Source organism: Lampetra fluviatilis, unplaced genomic scaffold (genome assembly GCF_964198595.1).
Source record: "Lampetra fluviatilis unplaced genomic scaffold, kcLamFluv1.1 SCAFFOLD_301, whole genome shotgun sequence".
Taxonomy (NCBI): Eukaryota; Metazoa; Chordata; class Hyperoartia; order Petromyzontiformes; family Petromyzontidae; genus Lampetra; species Lampetra fluviatilis.
The window spans coordinates 77501-94236 of NW_027620516.1; the positions used below are offsets into that span (position 1 = coordinate 77501).

Consider the following 16736-nt stretch of genomic DNA (forward strand, 5'->3'; position numbering starts at 1 on the left):
GCCGGCTCTCTGTGTGTGTCTCTGTGTGTCTGTGTGTCTCTGTGTGTGTCTCTGTGTGTGTCTCTGTGTGTCTCTCTGTGTGTCTGTGTGTCTCTCTGTCTCTCTCTGTGTCTCTCTGTGTGTCTCTCTACAGGACTACACCCTCACCATGTACTTCCAACAGTACTGGCAGGACCGCCGGCTCTCTGTGTGTGTCTCTGTGTGTCTGTGTGTCTCTGTGTGTGTCTCTCTGTGTGTCTCTGTGTGTCTCTCTCTGTCTCTCTCTGTGTCTCTCTGTGTGTCTCTCTACAGGACTACACCCTCACCATGTACTTCCAGCAGTACTGGCGGGACCGCCGGCTCTCTGTGTGTGTCTCTGTGTGTCTGTGTGTCTCTCTGTGTGTGTCTCTGTGTGTGTCTCTGTGTGTCTGTGTGTCTCTCTGTCTCTCTCTGTGTCTCTCTGTGTGTCTCTCTGCAGGACTACACCCTCACCATGTACTTCCAGCAGTACTGGCGAGACCGCCGGCTCTCTGTGTGTGTCTCTGTGTGTCTGTGTGTCTCTCTGTGTGTGTCTCTGTGTGTGTCTCTGTGTGTCTGTGTGTCTCTCTGTCTCTCTCTGTGTCTCTCTGTGTGTCTCTCTGCAGGACTACACCCTCACCATGTACTTCCAGCAGTACTGGCGAGACCGCCGGCTCTCCTACTCGGGGATCCACGTCAACTTGACGCTCGACAACCGCGTGGCCGACCAGCTGTGGGTGCCTGACACGTACTTCCTCAACGACAAGAAGTCGTTCGTGCACGGGGTCACGGTGAAGAATCGTATGATCCGTCTACACCCTGATGGGACTGTGCTGTATGGGTTGAGGTGAGTGGGTGGGTGGGTGAGTGGGTGGGTGAGTGGGTGAGTGGGTGAGTGAGTGAGTGGGTGAGTGAGTGAGTGGGTGAGTGAGTGAGTGGTGAGTGAGTGCACGGGGTGACCGTGAAGAATCGTATGATCCGTCTACACCCTGATGGGACCGTGCTCTACGGGTTGAGGTGAGTGGGTGAGTGGGTGGGTGAGTGGGTGAGTGGGTGGGTGGGTGGGTGAGTGGGTGAGTGGGTGAGTGGGTGGGTGAGTGGGTGAGTGGGTGGGTGGGTGAGTGAGTGAGTGGTGAGTGAGTGCACGGGGTCACCGTGAAGAATCGTATGATCCGTCTACACCCTGATGGGACCGTGCTCTACGGGTTGAGGTGAGTGGGTGGGTGGGTGAGTGGGTGAGTGGGTGAGTGGGTGGGTGAGTGAGTGGGTGGGTGGGTGAGTGAGTGAGTGGTGAGTGAGTGCACGGGGTCACGGTGAAGAATCGTATGATCCGTCTACACCCTGATGGGACCGTGCTCTACGGGTTGAGGTGAGTGGGTGGGTGGGTGAGTGGGTGAGTGAGTGAGTGGGTGGGTGAGTGGGTGAGTGAGTGGTGAGTGAGTGAGTGGTGAGTGAGTGCACGGGGTGACCGTGAAGAATCGTATGATCCGTCTACACCCTGATGGGACCGTGCTCTACGGGTTGAGGTGAGTGGGTGAGTGGGTGAGTGGGTGAGTGGGTGGGTGGGTGAGTGGGTGAGTCGGTGGGTGGGTGGGTGGGTGAGTGGGTGGGTGGGTGAGTGAGTGAGTGGTGAGTGAGTGCACGGGGTCACGGTGAAGAATCGTATGATCCGTCTACACCCTGATGGGACTGTACTCTACGGGTTGAGGTGAGTGGGTGGGTGGGTGGGTGAGTGGGTGAGTGGGTGAGTGGGTGGGTGAGTGGGTGGGTGGGTGAGTGGGTGGGTGAGTGAGTGAGTGAGTGGTGAGTGAGTGCACGGGGTCACGGTGAAGAATCGTATGATCCGTCTACACCCTGATGGGACTGTACTCTACGGGTTGAGGTGAGTGGGTGAGTGGGTGAGTGAGTGAGTGAGTGGGTGGGTGAGTGGGTGAGTGAGTGGTGAGTGAGTGAGTGGTGAGTGAGTGCACGGGGTGACCGTGAAGAATCGTATGATCCGTCTACACCCTGATGGGACCGTGCTCTACGGGTTGAGGTGAGTGGGTGAGTGGGTGAGTGGGTGGGTGGGTGAGTGGGTGAGTGGGTGGGTGGGTGGGTGGGTGAGTGGGTGGGTGGGTGAGTGAGTGAGTGGTGAGTGAGTGCACGGGGTCACGGTGAAGAATCGTATGATCCGTCTACACCCTGATGGGACTGTACTCTACGGGTTGAGGTGAGTGGGTGGGTGGGTGGGTGAGTGGGTGAGTGGGTGAGTGGGTGGGTGAGTGGGTGGGTGGGTGAGTGGGTGGGTGAGTGAGTGAGTGAGTGAGTGAGTGGTGAGTGAGTGCACGGGGTCACGGTGAAGAATCGTATGATCCGTCTACACCCTGATGGGACTGTACTCTACGGGTTGAGGTGAGTGGGTGAGTGGGTGGGTGAGTGGGTGAGTGGGTGAGTGGGTGAGTGGGTGGGTGGGTGAGTGAGTGAGTGGTGAGTGAGTGCACGAGGTCACCGTGAAGAATCGTATGATCCGTCTACACCCTGATGGGACTGTACTCTATGGGTTGAGGTGAGTGGGTGGGTGGGTGAGTGGGTGGGTGGGTGAGTGGGTGAGCGAGTGGGTGGGTGGGTGGGTGAGTGGGTGGGTGGGTGAGTGGGTGGGTGGTTGAGTGGGTGAGTGGGTGGGTGAGTGGGTGGGTGAGTGGGTGGGTGGGTGTGTGAGTGGGTGAGTGAGTGAGTGGTGAGTGGGTGAGTGAGTGAGTGGGTGGGTGAGTGGGTGGGTGAGTGGGTGAGTGGGTGGGTGAGTGGATGGGTGGGTGAGTGAGTGGGTGAGTGGGTGAGTGAGTGGGTGAGTGAGTGGGTGGGTGAGTGGGTGGGTGGGTGGGTGAGTGGGTGAGTGGGTGAGTGGGTGGGTGAGTGGGTGGGTGAGTGGGTGGGTGGGTGAGTGGGTGGGTGGGTGAGTGGGTGGGTGGGTGGGTGGGTGGGTGAGTGAGTGAGTGGGTGGGTGAGTGAGTGAGTGAGTGAGTGGGTGGGTGGGTGAGTGGGTGAGTGGGTGGGTGGGTGGGTGGGTGAGTGGGTGGGTGGGTGGGTGGGTGAGTGGGTGGGTGGGTGGGTGAGTGAGTGGGTGAGTGAGTGAGTGGTGAGTGAGTGCACGGGGTCACCGTGAAGAATCGTATGATCCGTCTACACCCTGATGGGACTGTACTCTATGGGTTGAGGTGAGTGGGTGGGTGGGTGGGTGAGTGGGTGAGTGGGTGGTTGAGTGGGTGAGTGGGTGGGTGAGTGGGTGGGTGAGTGGGTGGGTGGGTGGGTGGGTGGGTGGGTGGGTGTGTGAGTGGGTGAGTGAGTGGGTGGGTGGGTGGGTGAGTGGGTGGGTGGGTGGTTGAGTGGGTGAGTGGGTGGGTGAGTGGGTGGGTGAGTGGGTGGGTGGGTGGGTGTGTGAGTGGGTGAGTGAGTGGGTGGGTGAGTGGGTGGGTGAGTGGGTGGGTGGGTGGGTGAGTGGGTGGGTGGGTGGGTGAGTGGGTGAGTGGGTGGGTGGGTGTGTGAGTGGGTGAGTGGGTGAGTGAGTGAGTGGGTGGGTGAGTGGGTGGGTGAGTGGGTGAGTGGGTGAGTGGGTGGGTGAGTGGATGGGTGGGTGAGTGAGTGGGTGGGTGGGTGAGTGAGTGGGTGAGTGGGTGAGTGAGTGGGTGAGTGAGTGGGTGGGTGAGTGGGTGAGTGGGAGGGTGGGTGAGTGGGTGGGTGGGTGAGTGGGTGAGTGGGAGGGTGGGTGAGTGGGTGGGTGGGTGGGTGAGTGGGTGGGTGGGTGGGTGAGTGAGTGGGTGGGTGGGTGGGTGAGTGAGTGGGTGAGTAAGTGGGTGGGTGAGTGAGTGAGTGAGTGGTGAGTGAGTGGATGAGTGGGTGGGTGGGTGGGTGAGTGGATGGGTGGGTGAGTGGGTGGGTGGGTGAGTGAGTGGATGAGTGGGTGGGTGGGTGGGTGAGTGGGTGGGTGAGTGGGTGAGTGAGTGGGTGGGTGGATGAGTGGGTGGGTGAGTGGGTGGGTGGGTGGGTGAGTGGGTGGGTGGGTGAGTGGGTGGGTGGGTGAGTGGGTGAGTGAGTGGGTGAGTGGGTGAGTAGATTAGTGAATGGGTGAGTGGGTGAGTGAGTGAGTGTGTGGGTGAGTGAGTGGGTGAGTGGGTGAGTGAGTGGGTGAGTGAGTGGGTGGGTGAGTGGGTGGGTGGATGAGTGGGTGAATGGGTGGGTGGGTGGGTGGGTGAGTGGGTGGGTGGGTGGGTGGGTGAGTGGGTGGGTGGGTGGGTGAGTAGGGGAGTGAGTGGGTGAGTGGGTGAGTAGATTAGTGAATGGGTGAGTGAGTGGGTGGGTGAGTGGGTGGGTGAGTGGGTAAGTAGATTAGTGAATGAGTGAGTGAGTGGTGAGTGAGTGAGTGACTGAGTGAGTGGTGAGTGAGTGGTGAGTGACTGAATGAGTGAGTGAGTGACTGAGTGAGTGAGTGACTGAGTGAGTAAATGACTGATTGACTAAGTGAGTGAGTGAATGACTGAGTGACTGAATGAGTGACTGACTGAGTGAGTGAGTGAGTGACTGAGTGAGTGGATGACTGACTGACTGAATGAGTGACTGAGTGGTGAGTGAGTGGTGAGTGAGTGGTGAGTGACTGAGTGAGTGACTGAGTGACTGAGTGAGTGACTGAGTGAGTGACTGAGTGAATGACTGAGTGAGTGAGTGGTGAGTGAGTGGTGAGTGAGTGAGTGAGTGGTGAGTGAGTGGTGAGTGAATGACTGAGTGACTGAGTGAGTGACTGACTGAGTGACTGTCTGAGTGAGTGAGTGACTGAATGACTGAGTGACTGAGTGAGTGAGTGAGTGGTGAGTGAGTGGTGAGTGAGTGAGTGGTGAGTGAGTGGTGAGTGAATGACTGAGTGACTGAGTGAATGAGTGAGTGACTGAGTGAGTGGATGACTGACTGACTGAATGAGTGACTGAGTGGTGAGTGAGTGGTGAGTGAGTGGTGAGTGACTGAGTGAGTGACTGAGTGACTGAGTGAGTGACTGAGTGAGTGACTGAGTGAATGACTGAGTGAGTGAGTGAGTGGTGAGTGAGTGGTGAGTGAGTGGTGAGTGAATGACTGAGTGACTGAGTGAATGAGTGAGTGACTGAGTGAGTGAATGACTGAGTGACTGAGTGAGTGAGTGGTGAGTGACTGTTGCAGGATCACCACCACCGCTGTCTGCATGATGGTGACTGAGTGAGTGACTGAGTGAATGACTGACTGTCTGAGTGAGTGAGTGAGTGAGTGACTGAGTGACTGAGTGAGTGAGTGAGTGACTGAGTGAGTGAGTGAGTGACTGAGTGACTGAGTGAGTGACTGAGTGACTGAGTGAGTGGTGAGTGAGTGGTGACTGAGTGAGTGGTGAGTGACTGACTGAGTGAGTGAGTGAGTGAATGAGTGAATGAGTGAGTGAGTGAATGAGTGACTGAGTGACTGAGTGAGTGACTAACTGAGTGGTGAGTGAATGAATGAGTGACTGAGTGAGTGAATGAGTGAGTGAATGAATGAGTGACTGAGTGACTGAGTGAGTGACTGAGTGAGTGAATGAGTGAGTGAATGAGTGAGTGAATGAATGAGTGACTGAGTGAGTGAATGAGTGAGTGAATGAATGAGTGAATGAGTGAGTGAATGAGTGAGTGACTGTTGCAGGATCACCACCACTGCTGCCTGCATGATGGTGACTGAGTGAGTGACTGAGTGAGTGGGTGACTGAGTGAGCGACTGAGTGACTGACTGAGTGAATGAGTGAGTGACTGACTGAGTGACTGAGTGAGTGAGTGAGTGACTGAGTGACTGACTGAGTGACTGACTGAGTGAGTGGGTGACTGAGTGAGAGACTGAGTGACTGACTGAGTGACTGAGTGAGTGAGTGACTGACTGAGTGACTGAGTGAGTGAGTGAGTGAGTGACTGAGTGACTGACTGAGTGACTGAGTGAGTGAGTGACTGACTGAGTGAGTGAATGAGTGAGTGAGTGAGTGACTGAGTGAATGACTGAGTGGTGAGTGAGTGAGTGAGTGAGTGAGTGACTGAGTGAGTGAGTGACTGAGTGAGTGACTGAGTGACTGAGTGACTGAGTGAGTGAGTGAGTGACTGAGTGACTGAGTGAATGACTGACTGAGTGAGTGACTGACTGAGTGAATGAGTGAATGAGTGAATGAGTGAGTGAGTGAATGAATGAGTGACTGAGTGACTGAGTGAGTGACTAACTGAGTGAGTGAGTGAATGAGTGACTGAGTGACTGAGTGAGTGACTAACTGAGTGGTGAGTGAATGAATGAGTGACTGAGTGAGTGAATGAGTGAGTGAGTGAGTGACTGAGTGAATGACTGAGTGGTGAGTGAGTGAGTGACTGAGTGAGTGAGTGACTGACTGAGTGAATGAGTGAGTGAGTGAATGAATGAGTGAGTGAGTGACTGAGTGAGTGACTAACTGAGTGGTGAGTGAATGAGTGAATGAGTTAATTAGTGAGTGAATGACTACTTGCAGGATCACCACCACTGCTGCCTGCATGATGGTGACTGAGTGAGTGAGTGACTGAGTGAATGAATGAGTGAATGAGTGAGTGAGTGAGTGACTGAGTGACTGAGTGAGTGACTGAGTGACTGAGTGACTGAGTGAGTGAGTGAGTGACTGAGTGACTGAGTGAATGACTGACTGAGTGAGTGACTGACTGAGTGAATGAGTGAATGAGTGAATGAGTGAGTGAGTGAATGAATGAGTGACTGAGTGACTGAGTGAGTGACTAACTGAGTGAGTGAGTGAATGAGTGACTGAGTGACTGAGTGAGTGACTAACTGAGTGGTGAGTGAATGAATGAGTGACTGAGTGAGTGAATGAGTGAGTGAGTGAGTGAGTGACTGAGTGAATGACTGAGTGGTGAGTGAGTGAGTGACTGAGTGAGTGAGTGACTGACTGAGTGAATGAGTGAGTGAGTGAATGAGTGAGTGAGTGACTGAGTGAGTGACTAACTGAGTGGTGAGTGAATGAGTGAATGAGTTAATTAGTGAGTGAATGACTACTTGCAGGATCACCACCACTGCTGCCTGCATGATGGTGACTGAGTGAGTGAGTGACTGAGTGAATGAATGAGTGAATGAGTGAGTGAGTGAGTGACTGAGTGACTGAGTGAGTGACTGAGTGACTGAGTGACTGAGTGAGTGAGTGAGTGACTGAGTGACTGAGTGAATGACTGACTGAGTGAGTGACTGACTGAGTGAATGAGTGAATGAGTGAATGAGTGAGTGAGTGAATGAATGAGTGACTGAGTGACTGAGTGAGTGACTAACTGAGTGAGTGAGTGAATGAGTGACTGAGTGACTGAGTGAGTGAGTGACTAACTGAGTGGTGAGTGAATGAATGAGTGACTGAGTGAGTGAATGAGTGAGTGAGTGAGTGAGTGACTGAGTGAATGACTGAGTGGTGAGTGAGTGAGTGACTGAGTGAGTGAGTGACTGACTGAGTGAATGAGTGAGTGAGTGAATGAATGAGTGAGTGAGTGACTGAGTGAGTGACTAACTGAGTGGTGAGTGAATGAGTGAATGAGTTAATTAGTGAGTGAGTGACTGAGTGACTGAGTGAGTGACTGAGTGACTGAGTGACTGAGTGAGTGAGTGAGTGACTGAGTGACTGAGTGAATGACTGACTGAGTGAGTGACTGACTGAGTGAATGAGTGAGTGAATGAATGAGTGAGTGAGTGACTGAGTGACTGACTGAGTGACTGAGTGAGTGAATGACTGACTGAGTGAGTGAATGAGTGAGTGAGTGAGTGACTGAGTGAATGACTGAGTGGTGAGTGAGTGAGTGAGTGACTGAGTGAGTGAGTGACTGACTGAGTGAATGAGTGAATGAGTGAGTGAGTGAATGAATGAGTGAGTGAGTGACTGAGTGACTGAGTGACTGAGTGAGTGACTAACTGAGTGGTGAGTGAATGAGTGAATGACTACTTAAAGGATCACCACCACTGCTGCCTGCATGATGGTGACTGAGTGAGTGACTGAGTGAGTGGGTGACTGAGTGAGAGACTGAGTGAGTGGGTGACTGAGTGAGAGACTGAGTGACTGACTGAGTGAATAAGTGAGTGAGTGAGTGACTGAGTGACTGACTGAGTGACTGACTGAGTGAGTGGGTGACTGAGTGAGAGACTGAGTGACTGACTGAGTGACTGAGTGAGTGAGTGAGTGACTGAGTGACTGACTGAGTGACTGACTGAGTGAGTGGGTGACTGAGTGAGAGACTGAGTGACTGACTGAGTGAATAAGTGAGTGAGTGAGTGACTGAGTGACTGACTGAGTGACTGACTGAGTGAGTGGGTGACTGAGTGAGAGACTGAGTGACTGACTGAGTGACTGAGTGAGTGAGTGAGTGAGTGACTGAGTGACTGACTGAGTGACTGACTGAGTGAGTGGGTGACTGAGTGAGAGACTGAGTGACTGACTGAGTGACTGAGTGAGTGAGTGACTGACTGAGTGAGTGAGTGAGTGAGTGAGTGAGTGACTGAGTGACTGACTGAGTGACTGAGTGAGTGAGTGACTGACTGAGTGAATGAGTGAGTGAGTGAGTGACTGAGTGAATGACTGAGTGGTGAGTGAGTGAGTGACTGAGTGAGTGAGTGACTGACTGAGTGAATGAGTGAGTGAGTGAATGAATGAGTGAGTGAGTGACTGAGTGACTGAGTGAGTGACTAACTGAGTGGTGAGTGAATGAGTGAATGAGTGAATTAGTGAGTGAATCACTACTTGCAGGATCACCACCACTGCTGCCTGCATGATGGTGACTGAGTGAGTGAGTGACTGAGTGAATGAATGAGTGAATGAGTGAATGAATGAGTGAATGACTACTTAAAGGATCACCACCACTGCTGCCTGCATGATGGTGACTGACTGAGTGAGTGACTGAGTGAGTGAATGAATGAGTAACTGAGTGAGTGAATGAATCAGTGAATGAGTGAGTGAATGAATCAGTGAATGAATCAGTGAATGAATGAGTGAATGAATGTTACAGGATCACCACCACTGCTGCCTGCATGATGGTGACTGAGTGAGTGACTGAGTGAGTGAATGAATCAGTGAATGAGTGAGTGAATGAATCAGTGAATGAATCAGTGAATGAATCAGTGAATGAATGTTACAGGATCACCACCACTGCTGCCTGCATGATGGTGACTGAGTGAGTGACTGAGTGAGTGAATGAATCAGTGAATGAGTGAGTGAATGAATCAGTGAATGAATCAGTGAATGAATGTTACAGGATCACCACCACTGCTGCCTGCATGATGGTGACTGAGTGAGTGACTGAGTGAGTGAATGAATCAGTGAATGAGTGAGTGAATGAATCAGTGAATGAATCAGTGAATGAATGAGTGAATGAATGTTACAGGATCACCACCACTGCTGCCTGCATGATGGATCTTCGGAGGTATCCATTGGACGAGCAGAACTGCACCCTCGAGATCGAAAGTTGTGAGTTGCCAACATCATCATCATCAGTAACATCATCATCATCATCAGCTACAACGCAAGCAGCCGTCTTCAGGTGAAGAATGAGACACTGCCAAGCTAGGAGCTTATATATATATAAGCTGGGTTGGAGGTGCGTTGTAGCCGAAACGTCGTGAGAATTATTTTATTTTATTACGTTTTATTTTTATTATTTTATTACTTCCCTTCTACGTGACGACTTTACCGAAAGAACCAAGAAGATGAATCCCTGCAGTCACGAAAGAAGCTTTACATCGAAATGTATTTTATTATGTTTTAATTTTATTATTTTATTATTTCCCTTGAGTATTAAAATACAATTGTATTTCGTAATGTTTTATTTTTATCATTTTATTATTTCCCTTCTACGTGACGACTTTACCGAAAGAACCAAGAAGATGAATCCCTGCAGTCACGAAAGCTTTACATCGAAATTTAAGCTAGCCTACTCCCAGGTCCTCCACTACAGGGCTAGGGGAGACTAGCTAACCCAGCCCTGGCCAAGCTGGGATCACGGCACCCTGAGTCCCCAGTCCGGCCCATTCACCCGTCTAACAGGGAGATCAACACTCTCTGTCACAGCTAGCCTACTCCCAGGTCCTCCACTACAGGGCTAGGGGAGGCTAGCTGACCCAGCCCTGGCCAAGCTGGGATCACGGCACCCTGAGTCCCCAGACCGGCCCATTCACCCGTCTAACAGGGAGATCAACACTCTATGTCACGGCTAGCCTACTCCTAGGTCCTCCACTACCGGGCTAGGGGAGACTAGCTAACCCAGCCCTGGCCAAGCTGGGATCACGGCACCCTGAGTCCCCAGACCGCCTCTTGCAAGAGCACCGGCTCTGGGCTCTCGGGGCCACGCCGCTGACTTGCCCTGGTCGCTCCTGAGAAGGACGGCGATCCAGGAGAGTCCCAGGGCCTATCTAGCCGTCTTCTTGCTTCTAAATTTGAAGCTTTCGTGACTGCAAGGATTCACATTCTTAGGTTTTTTCGGTAAAGTCACCGTGTAGGTAAAAACATTAAAATTAATGAAAGTAGAATAAAAATAAAAATCACGACGTTTCGGAGGCAACACAAGCTTCCGTCTTCAGGTGGAACCGTCACAGCCACGACAGCTGTATCAAGTGAATTAGAGATTGCAGGAGCTACCACTCCGTTTATATAATGGTTGGAGAGGGGGGGAAGGGCCAAGTACGGCACACTTTTTATTCATATGGTAAGGTGAGGCTTAAGAGGGTGAGCCTTTGTTATGGAGAGGTACGGTTTGTGACTCAACCTGTGACAAGGAGAAAACAACTGAACATGGTAAACCTGTAATAGTTGTCTGTCAAATAAGATTGGCCAAATAAGCTGTAGTTACATCTTTTTTTGCACGCTTGATCACATCTTTCCAATGATTACTCAGTTTGTAACCGTCATCACGGTCGAAATTATGTCTGTGTTTGTATATTTGTATGGCTTCGTGTAACAAACATTTGATGGTAGCCAGAGGGTTTGCAGAGCACCTTGGTCTCGGAAAAGACAATTTCATGAGAGCCCACCGAGTTGTAGCAATGATCGGCAACCTTTGATGGTAGCCAGGAGGTTTAAGCTAAACACTGAACCCTGAGCCCTACTGATACAGTGATACCTCGGTTCACGAACTCCGCTTCTGTTCATGAACAACTCGGTTCACGAACAGAAAAGTTCATAACAATAAGCTCCGGTTCACGAACTCCGCTTCGGTTCATGAACAACTCGGTTCACGAACAGAAAAGTTCATAACAAGATGCTCCGGTTCACGAACTCCGCTTCTGTTCATGAACAACTCGGTTCACGAACAGAAAAGTTCATAACAATCTGCTCCGGTTCACGAACTCCGCTTCTGTTCATGAACAACTCGGTTCACGAACAGAAAAGTTCATAACAAGATGCTCCGGTTCACGAACTCCGCTTCTGTTCATGAACAACTCGGTTCACGAACAGAAAAGTTCATAACAAGATGCTCCGGTTCACGAACTCCGCTTCTGTTCATGAACAACTCGGTTCACGAACAGAAAAGTTCATAACAAGATGCTCCGGTTCACGAACTCCGCTTCTGTTCATGAACAACTCGGTTCACGAACAGAAAAGTTCATAACAAGATGCTCCGGTTCACGAACTCCGCTTCTGTTCATGAACAACTCGGTTCACGAACAGAAAAGTTCATAACAATAAGCTCCGGTTCACGAACTCCGCTTCTGTTCATGAACAACTCGGTTCACGAACAGAAAAGTTCATAACAAGATGCTCCGGTTCACGAACTCCGCTTCTGTTCATGAACAACTCGGTTCACGAACAGAAAAGTTCACGACAATAAGCTCCGGTTCACGAACTCCGCTTCTGTTCATGAACAACTCGGTTCACGAACAGAAAAGTTCACGACAATAAGCTCCGGTTCACGAACTCCGCTTCTGTTCATGAACAACTCGGTTCACGAACAGAAAAGTTCATAACAAGATGCTCCGGTTCACGAACTCCGCTTCTGTTCATGAACAACTCGGTTCACGAACAGAAAAGTTCATAACAAGATGCTCCGGTTCACGAACTCCGCTTCTGTTCATGAACAACTCGGTTCACGAACAGAAAAGTTCATAACAAAATGCTCCGGTTCACGAACTCCGCTTCGTTTCACGAACAACTCGGTTGACGGACAGAAAAGTTCACGACAATAAGCTCCGGTTCACGAACTCCGCTTCTGTTCATGAACAACTCGGTTCACGGACAGAAAAGTTCATAACAAGATGCTCCGGTTCACGAACTCCGCTTCTGTTCATGAACAACTCGGTTCACGAACAGAAAAGTTCATAACAATAAGCTCCGGTTCACGAACTCCGCTTCTGTTCATGAACAACTCGGTTCACGAACAGAAAAGTTCATAACAAAATGCTCCGGTTCACGAACTCCGCTTCGTTTCACGAACAACTCGGTTGACGGACAGAAAAGTTCACGACAATAAGCTACGGTTCACGAACTCCGCTTCTGTTCATGAACAACTCGGTTCACGGACAGAAAAGTTCATAACAAGATGCTCCGGTTCACGAACTCCGCTTCTGTTCATGAACAACTCGGTTCACGGACAGAAAAGTTCATAACAATAAGCTCCGGTTCACGAACTCCGCTTCTGTTCATGAACAACTCGGTTGACGAACAGAAAAGTTCATAACAAGATGCTCCGGTTCACGAACTCCGCTTCGTTTCACGAACAACTCGGTTCACGAACAGAAAAGTTCGTAACAAGATGCTCCGGTTCACGAACTCCGCTTCTGTTCATGAACAACTCGGTTCACGAACAGAAAAGTTCACGACAATAAGCTCCGGTTCACGAACTCCGCTTCTGTTCATGAACAACTCGGTTCACGAACAGAAAAGTTCATAACAAGATGCTCCGGTTCACGAACTCCGCTTCTGTTCATGAACAACTCGGTTCACGAACAGAAAAGTTCATAACAAGATGCTCCGGTTCACGAACTCCGCTTCTGTTCATGAACAACTCGGTTCACGGACAGAAAAGTTCATAACAATAAGCTCCGGTTCACAAACTCCGCTTCTGTTCATGAACAACTCGGTTCACGGACAGAAAAGTTCATAACAATAAGCTCCGGTTCACGAACTCCGCTTCTGTTCATGAACAACTCGGTTCACGAACAGAAAAGTTCACGACAATAAGCTCCGGTTCACGAACTCCGCTTCTGTTCATGAACAACTCGGTTCACGAACAGAAAAGTTCATAACAATAAGCTCCGGTTCACGAACTCCGCTTCTGTTCATGAACAACTCGGTTCACGGACAGAAAAGTTCATAACAATCTGCTCCGGTTCACGAACTCCGCTTCTGTTCATGAACAACTCGGTTCACGAACAGAAAAGTTCATAACAATAAGCTCCGGTTCACGAACTCTGCTTCTGTTCACGAACAACTCGGTTCACGAACAGAAAAGTTCACGACAATAAGCTCCGGTTCACGAACTCCGCTTCTGTTCATGAACAACTCGGTTCACGAACAGAAAAGTTCATAACAATCTGCTCCGGTTCACGAACTCCGCTTCTGTTCATGAACAACTCGGTTCACGAACAACTCGGTTCATGAACAGGAGCCGCGGCCATTTCAATGCTATTTCCAGGCTGCCACGTGGTCGTGACTTCCTGTAGGAAGATCGTGGAGAGAAGAAGAGACGCAGAAAGAAGTACTGCGAGCACTGTGAAGACACTTCCAGTGACTTTTTGGTGTGCTTTTTAGCACATACAGTACTGTACTACTGTACTGTACAGTACTGTACTTACTGTATTGTACAGTTCACCCGTTTGAGTGCTTACTGAAGTCATCTCAAGCAAGGTTAGTGTTCTCTCTTTATACATTACTATACTGTACAGTGCTAATGTGTATTGTAATTTTATTTCAAATTTTTGCGCTTCAAAAACAAAACAAACAAAAAAGGTCAGAACGGATTAACCGGATTTACATTGAACCCTGCGGGGAAATGTGCCTCGATCTTAATTTTAGAACTTTCGTGACTGCAGGAATTATTATTTGGTTCTTTCGGTTAAGTCACGTCTGAAGATAAAATAATAAATTAAAGTAAATAATAGAATACGACGTTTCGATTGCAACACAAGCAATCATCATCAGGTATAATGAAATAGCGACATAAAATCTACAATCTTAATTTTAGAACTTTCGTGACTGCAGGAATTATTATTTGTTTCTTTCGGTTAAGTCACGTCTAAAGATAAAATAATAAATTAAATTAAATAATAGAATACGACGTTTCGATTGCAACACAAGCAATCATCATCAGGTATAATGAAATAGCGACATAAAATCTAACCAGAAAACTATAGACAGACATATTAGCAGACAGATATCACCAAGATACATAGCGAGAGCAACACAGGTAACAGAGAGGGGTGATCGTCTCTGTGTGGTGGCCTTAAATAGACAGAGGGGGGGGGGCGGAGGCAGAGAGAGGGAGGAGGGTTAGAGAAAAAATTAGCATATCAATGAGTGGTCAACAGACGTGGTGCTGCGAATGCGATGGCACGGCAAGCAAGCCTGAAAATCAGGAGAAGGACACACTAAAATCTACAGTTTTCTGGTTAGATTTTATGTCGCTATTTCATTATACCTGATTATGATTGCTTGCGTTGCAATCGAAACGTCGTATTCTATCATTTAATTTAATTCATTATTTTATCTTTAGACATGACTTAACCGAAATAACCGAATGAGAAATGTGCCTCGGTTCGCGACCAATTCGATTCGCGACCAAAGTCAGTTCACGAATTAAGTTCGTGAACTGAGGTATCACTGATACTACCGCCTTGTACAGTGATACCTCGGTTCACAAACTTAATTCGTGAACTGACTCTGGTCACGAACCGAATTGGGGGGAAGGCCCCCCGGGCCTTCCCCCCCGGGCCTTCCCCCCTACTACTGACACTACTACTACCACTACTACTACTGATACTACTACTACTACTGATACTACTACTACTGATACTACTGCTGATACTACTAATACTACTGCCCCCACTAGATGGATACACGACTGACGACCTGGAGTTCTACTGGCGAGGCGGCGGCGGCGACGCCGTCACTGGAGTTCTACTGATACTATTACTGATAGTACTGATGCTATACTAGTGATACTACTACTAATACTACTACTACTACTACTGATACTACTGATACTACTGATACTACTACCCCTATTAGATGGCTACACTACGGACGACCTGGAGTTCTACTGGCGAGGTGGCGGCGGTGGCGACGCCGTCACTGGAGTTCTACTACTACTGATACTACTGATACTACTGATACTACTACTGATACTATTACTGATACTACTAATACTGATACTACTGATACTACTACTCCTAGATGGCTACACTACGGACGACCTGGAGTTCTACTGGCGAGGTGGCGGTGGCGGCGCCGTCACTGGAGTGGACCGAGTGGAGCTCCCCCAGTTCAGCGTCGTGGAGTACCGCGTGGTGTCACGTCGCGTCGCCTTCGCTACAGGTACTCAGGGTACTCAGGGTACTCAGGGTACTCACACAGGTACTCAGGGTACTCAGGGTACTCACACAGCATCTTGGAGTACCGCGTGGTGTCACGTCGCGTCGCCTTCGCTACAGGTACTCAGGGTACTCAGGGTACTCAGGGTACTCACACAGGTACTCAGGGTACTCAGGGTACTCACACAGCGTCGTGGAGTACCGCGTGGTGTCACGTCGCGTCGCCTTCGCTACAGGTACTCAGGGTACTCAGGGTACTCAGGGTACTCACACAGGTACTCAGGGTACTCACACAGGTACTCAGGGTACTCACAGTGACTCACACAGGTACTCAGGGTACTCAGGGTACTCAGGGTACTCACAGTGACTCACACAGCATATACGCTGCCAAGCCTGGTGGTGCTCATTCAGACGCTGTCTTTCCGACAGACCTGTTCTTCTGAGCACCACCAAGCTTGGCAGCGTATATTTAAGTATATATTTAAGTATATACGCTGCCAAGCTTGGTGGTGCTCATTCAGACGATGTCTTTCCGACAGACCTGTTCTTCTGAGCACCACCAAGCTTGGCAGCGTATATTTAAGTATATATTTAAGTATATACGCTGCCAAGCTTGGTGGTGCTCATTCAGACGATGTCTTTCCGACAGACCTGTTCTTCTGAGCACCACCAAGCTTGGCAGCGTATATTTAAGTATATATTTAAGTATATACGCTGCCAAGCTTGGTGGTGCTCATTCAGACGATGTCTTTCCGACAGACCTGTTCTTCTGAACACCACCAAGCTTGGCAGCGTATATTTAAGTATATATTTAAGTATATACGCTGCCAAGCTTGGTGGTGCTCATTCAGACGCTGTCTTTCCGACAGACCTGTTCTTCTGAACACCACCAAGCTTTGCAGCGTATATTTAAGTATATATTTAAGTATATACGCTGCCAAGCTTGGTGGTGCTCATTCAGACGCTGTCTTTCCAACAGACCTGTTCTTCTGAACACCACCAAGCTTGGCAGCGTATATTTAAGTATATATTTAAGTATATATTTAAGTATATACGCTGCCAAGCTTGGTGGTGCTCATTCAGACGCTGTCTTTCCGACAGACCTGTTCTTCTGAACACCACCAAGCTTGGCAGCGTATATTTAAGTATATATTTAAGTATATACGCTGCCAAGCTTGGTGGTGCTCATTCAGACGATGTCTTTC

General features: G+C 49.7%; 1 protein-coding gene across 1 annotated transcript in view; it reads left to right on the forward strand.

The window, feature by feature from the left end:
* The first annotated feature begins 623 nt into the window (after window positions 1–623).
* Window positions 624–16736, forward strand: part of LOC144954003 (gamma-aminobutyric acid receptor subunit beta-3-like) — a 29861-nt gene continuing 13748 nt past the window's right edge. Inside the window, exons 1-3 of the mRNA XM_078884587.1 lie at window positions 624–844; window positions 9396–9478; window positions 15395–15535. Of these exons, the coding sequence (XP_078740713.1) occupies window positions 639–844; window positions 9396–9478; window positions 15395–15535 (430 nt within the window). The 5' untranslated portion in view covers window positions 624–638. The remainder of the gene's footprint in view (window positions 845–9395; window positions 9479–15394; window positions 15536–16736) is intronic.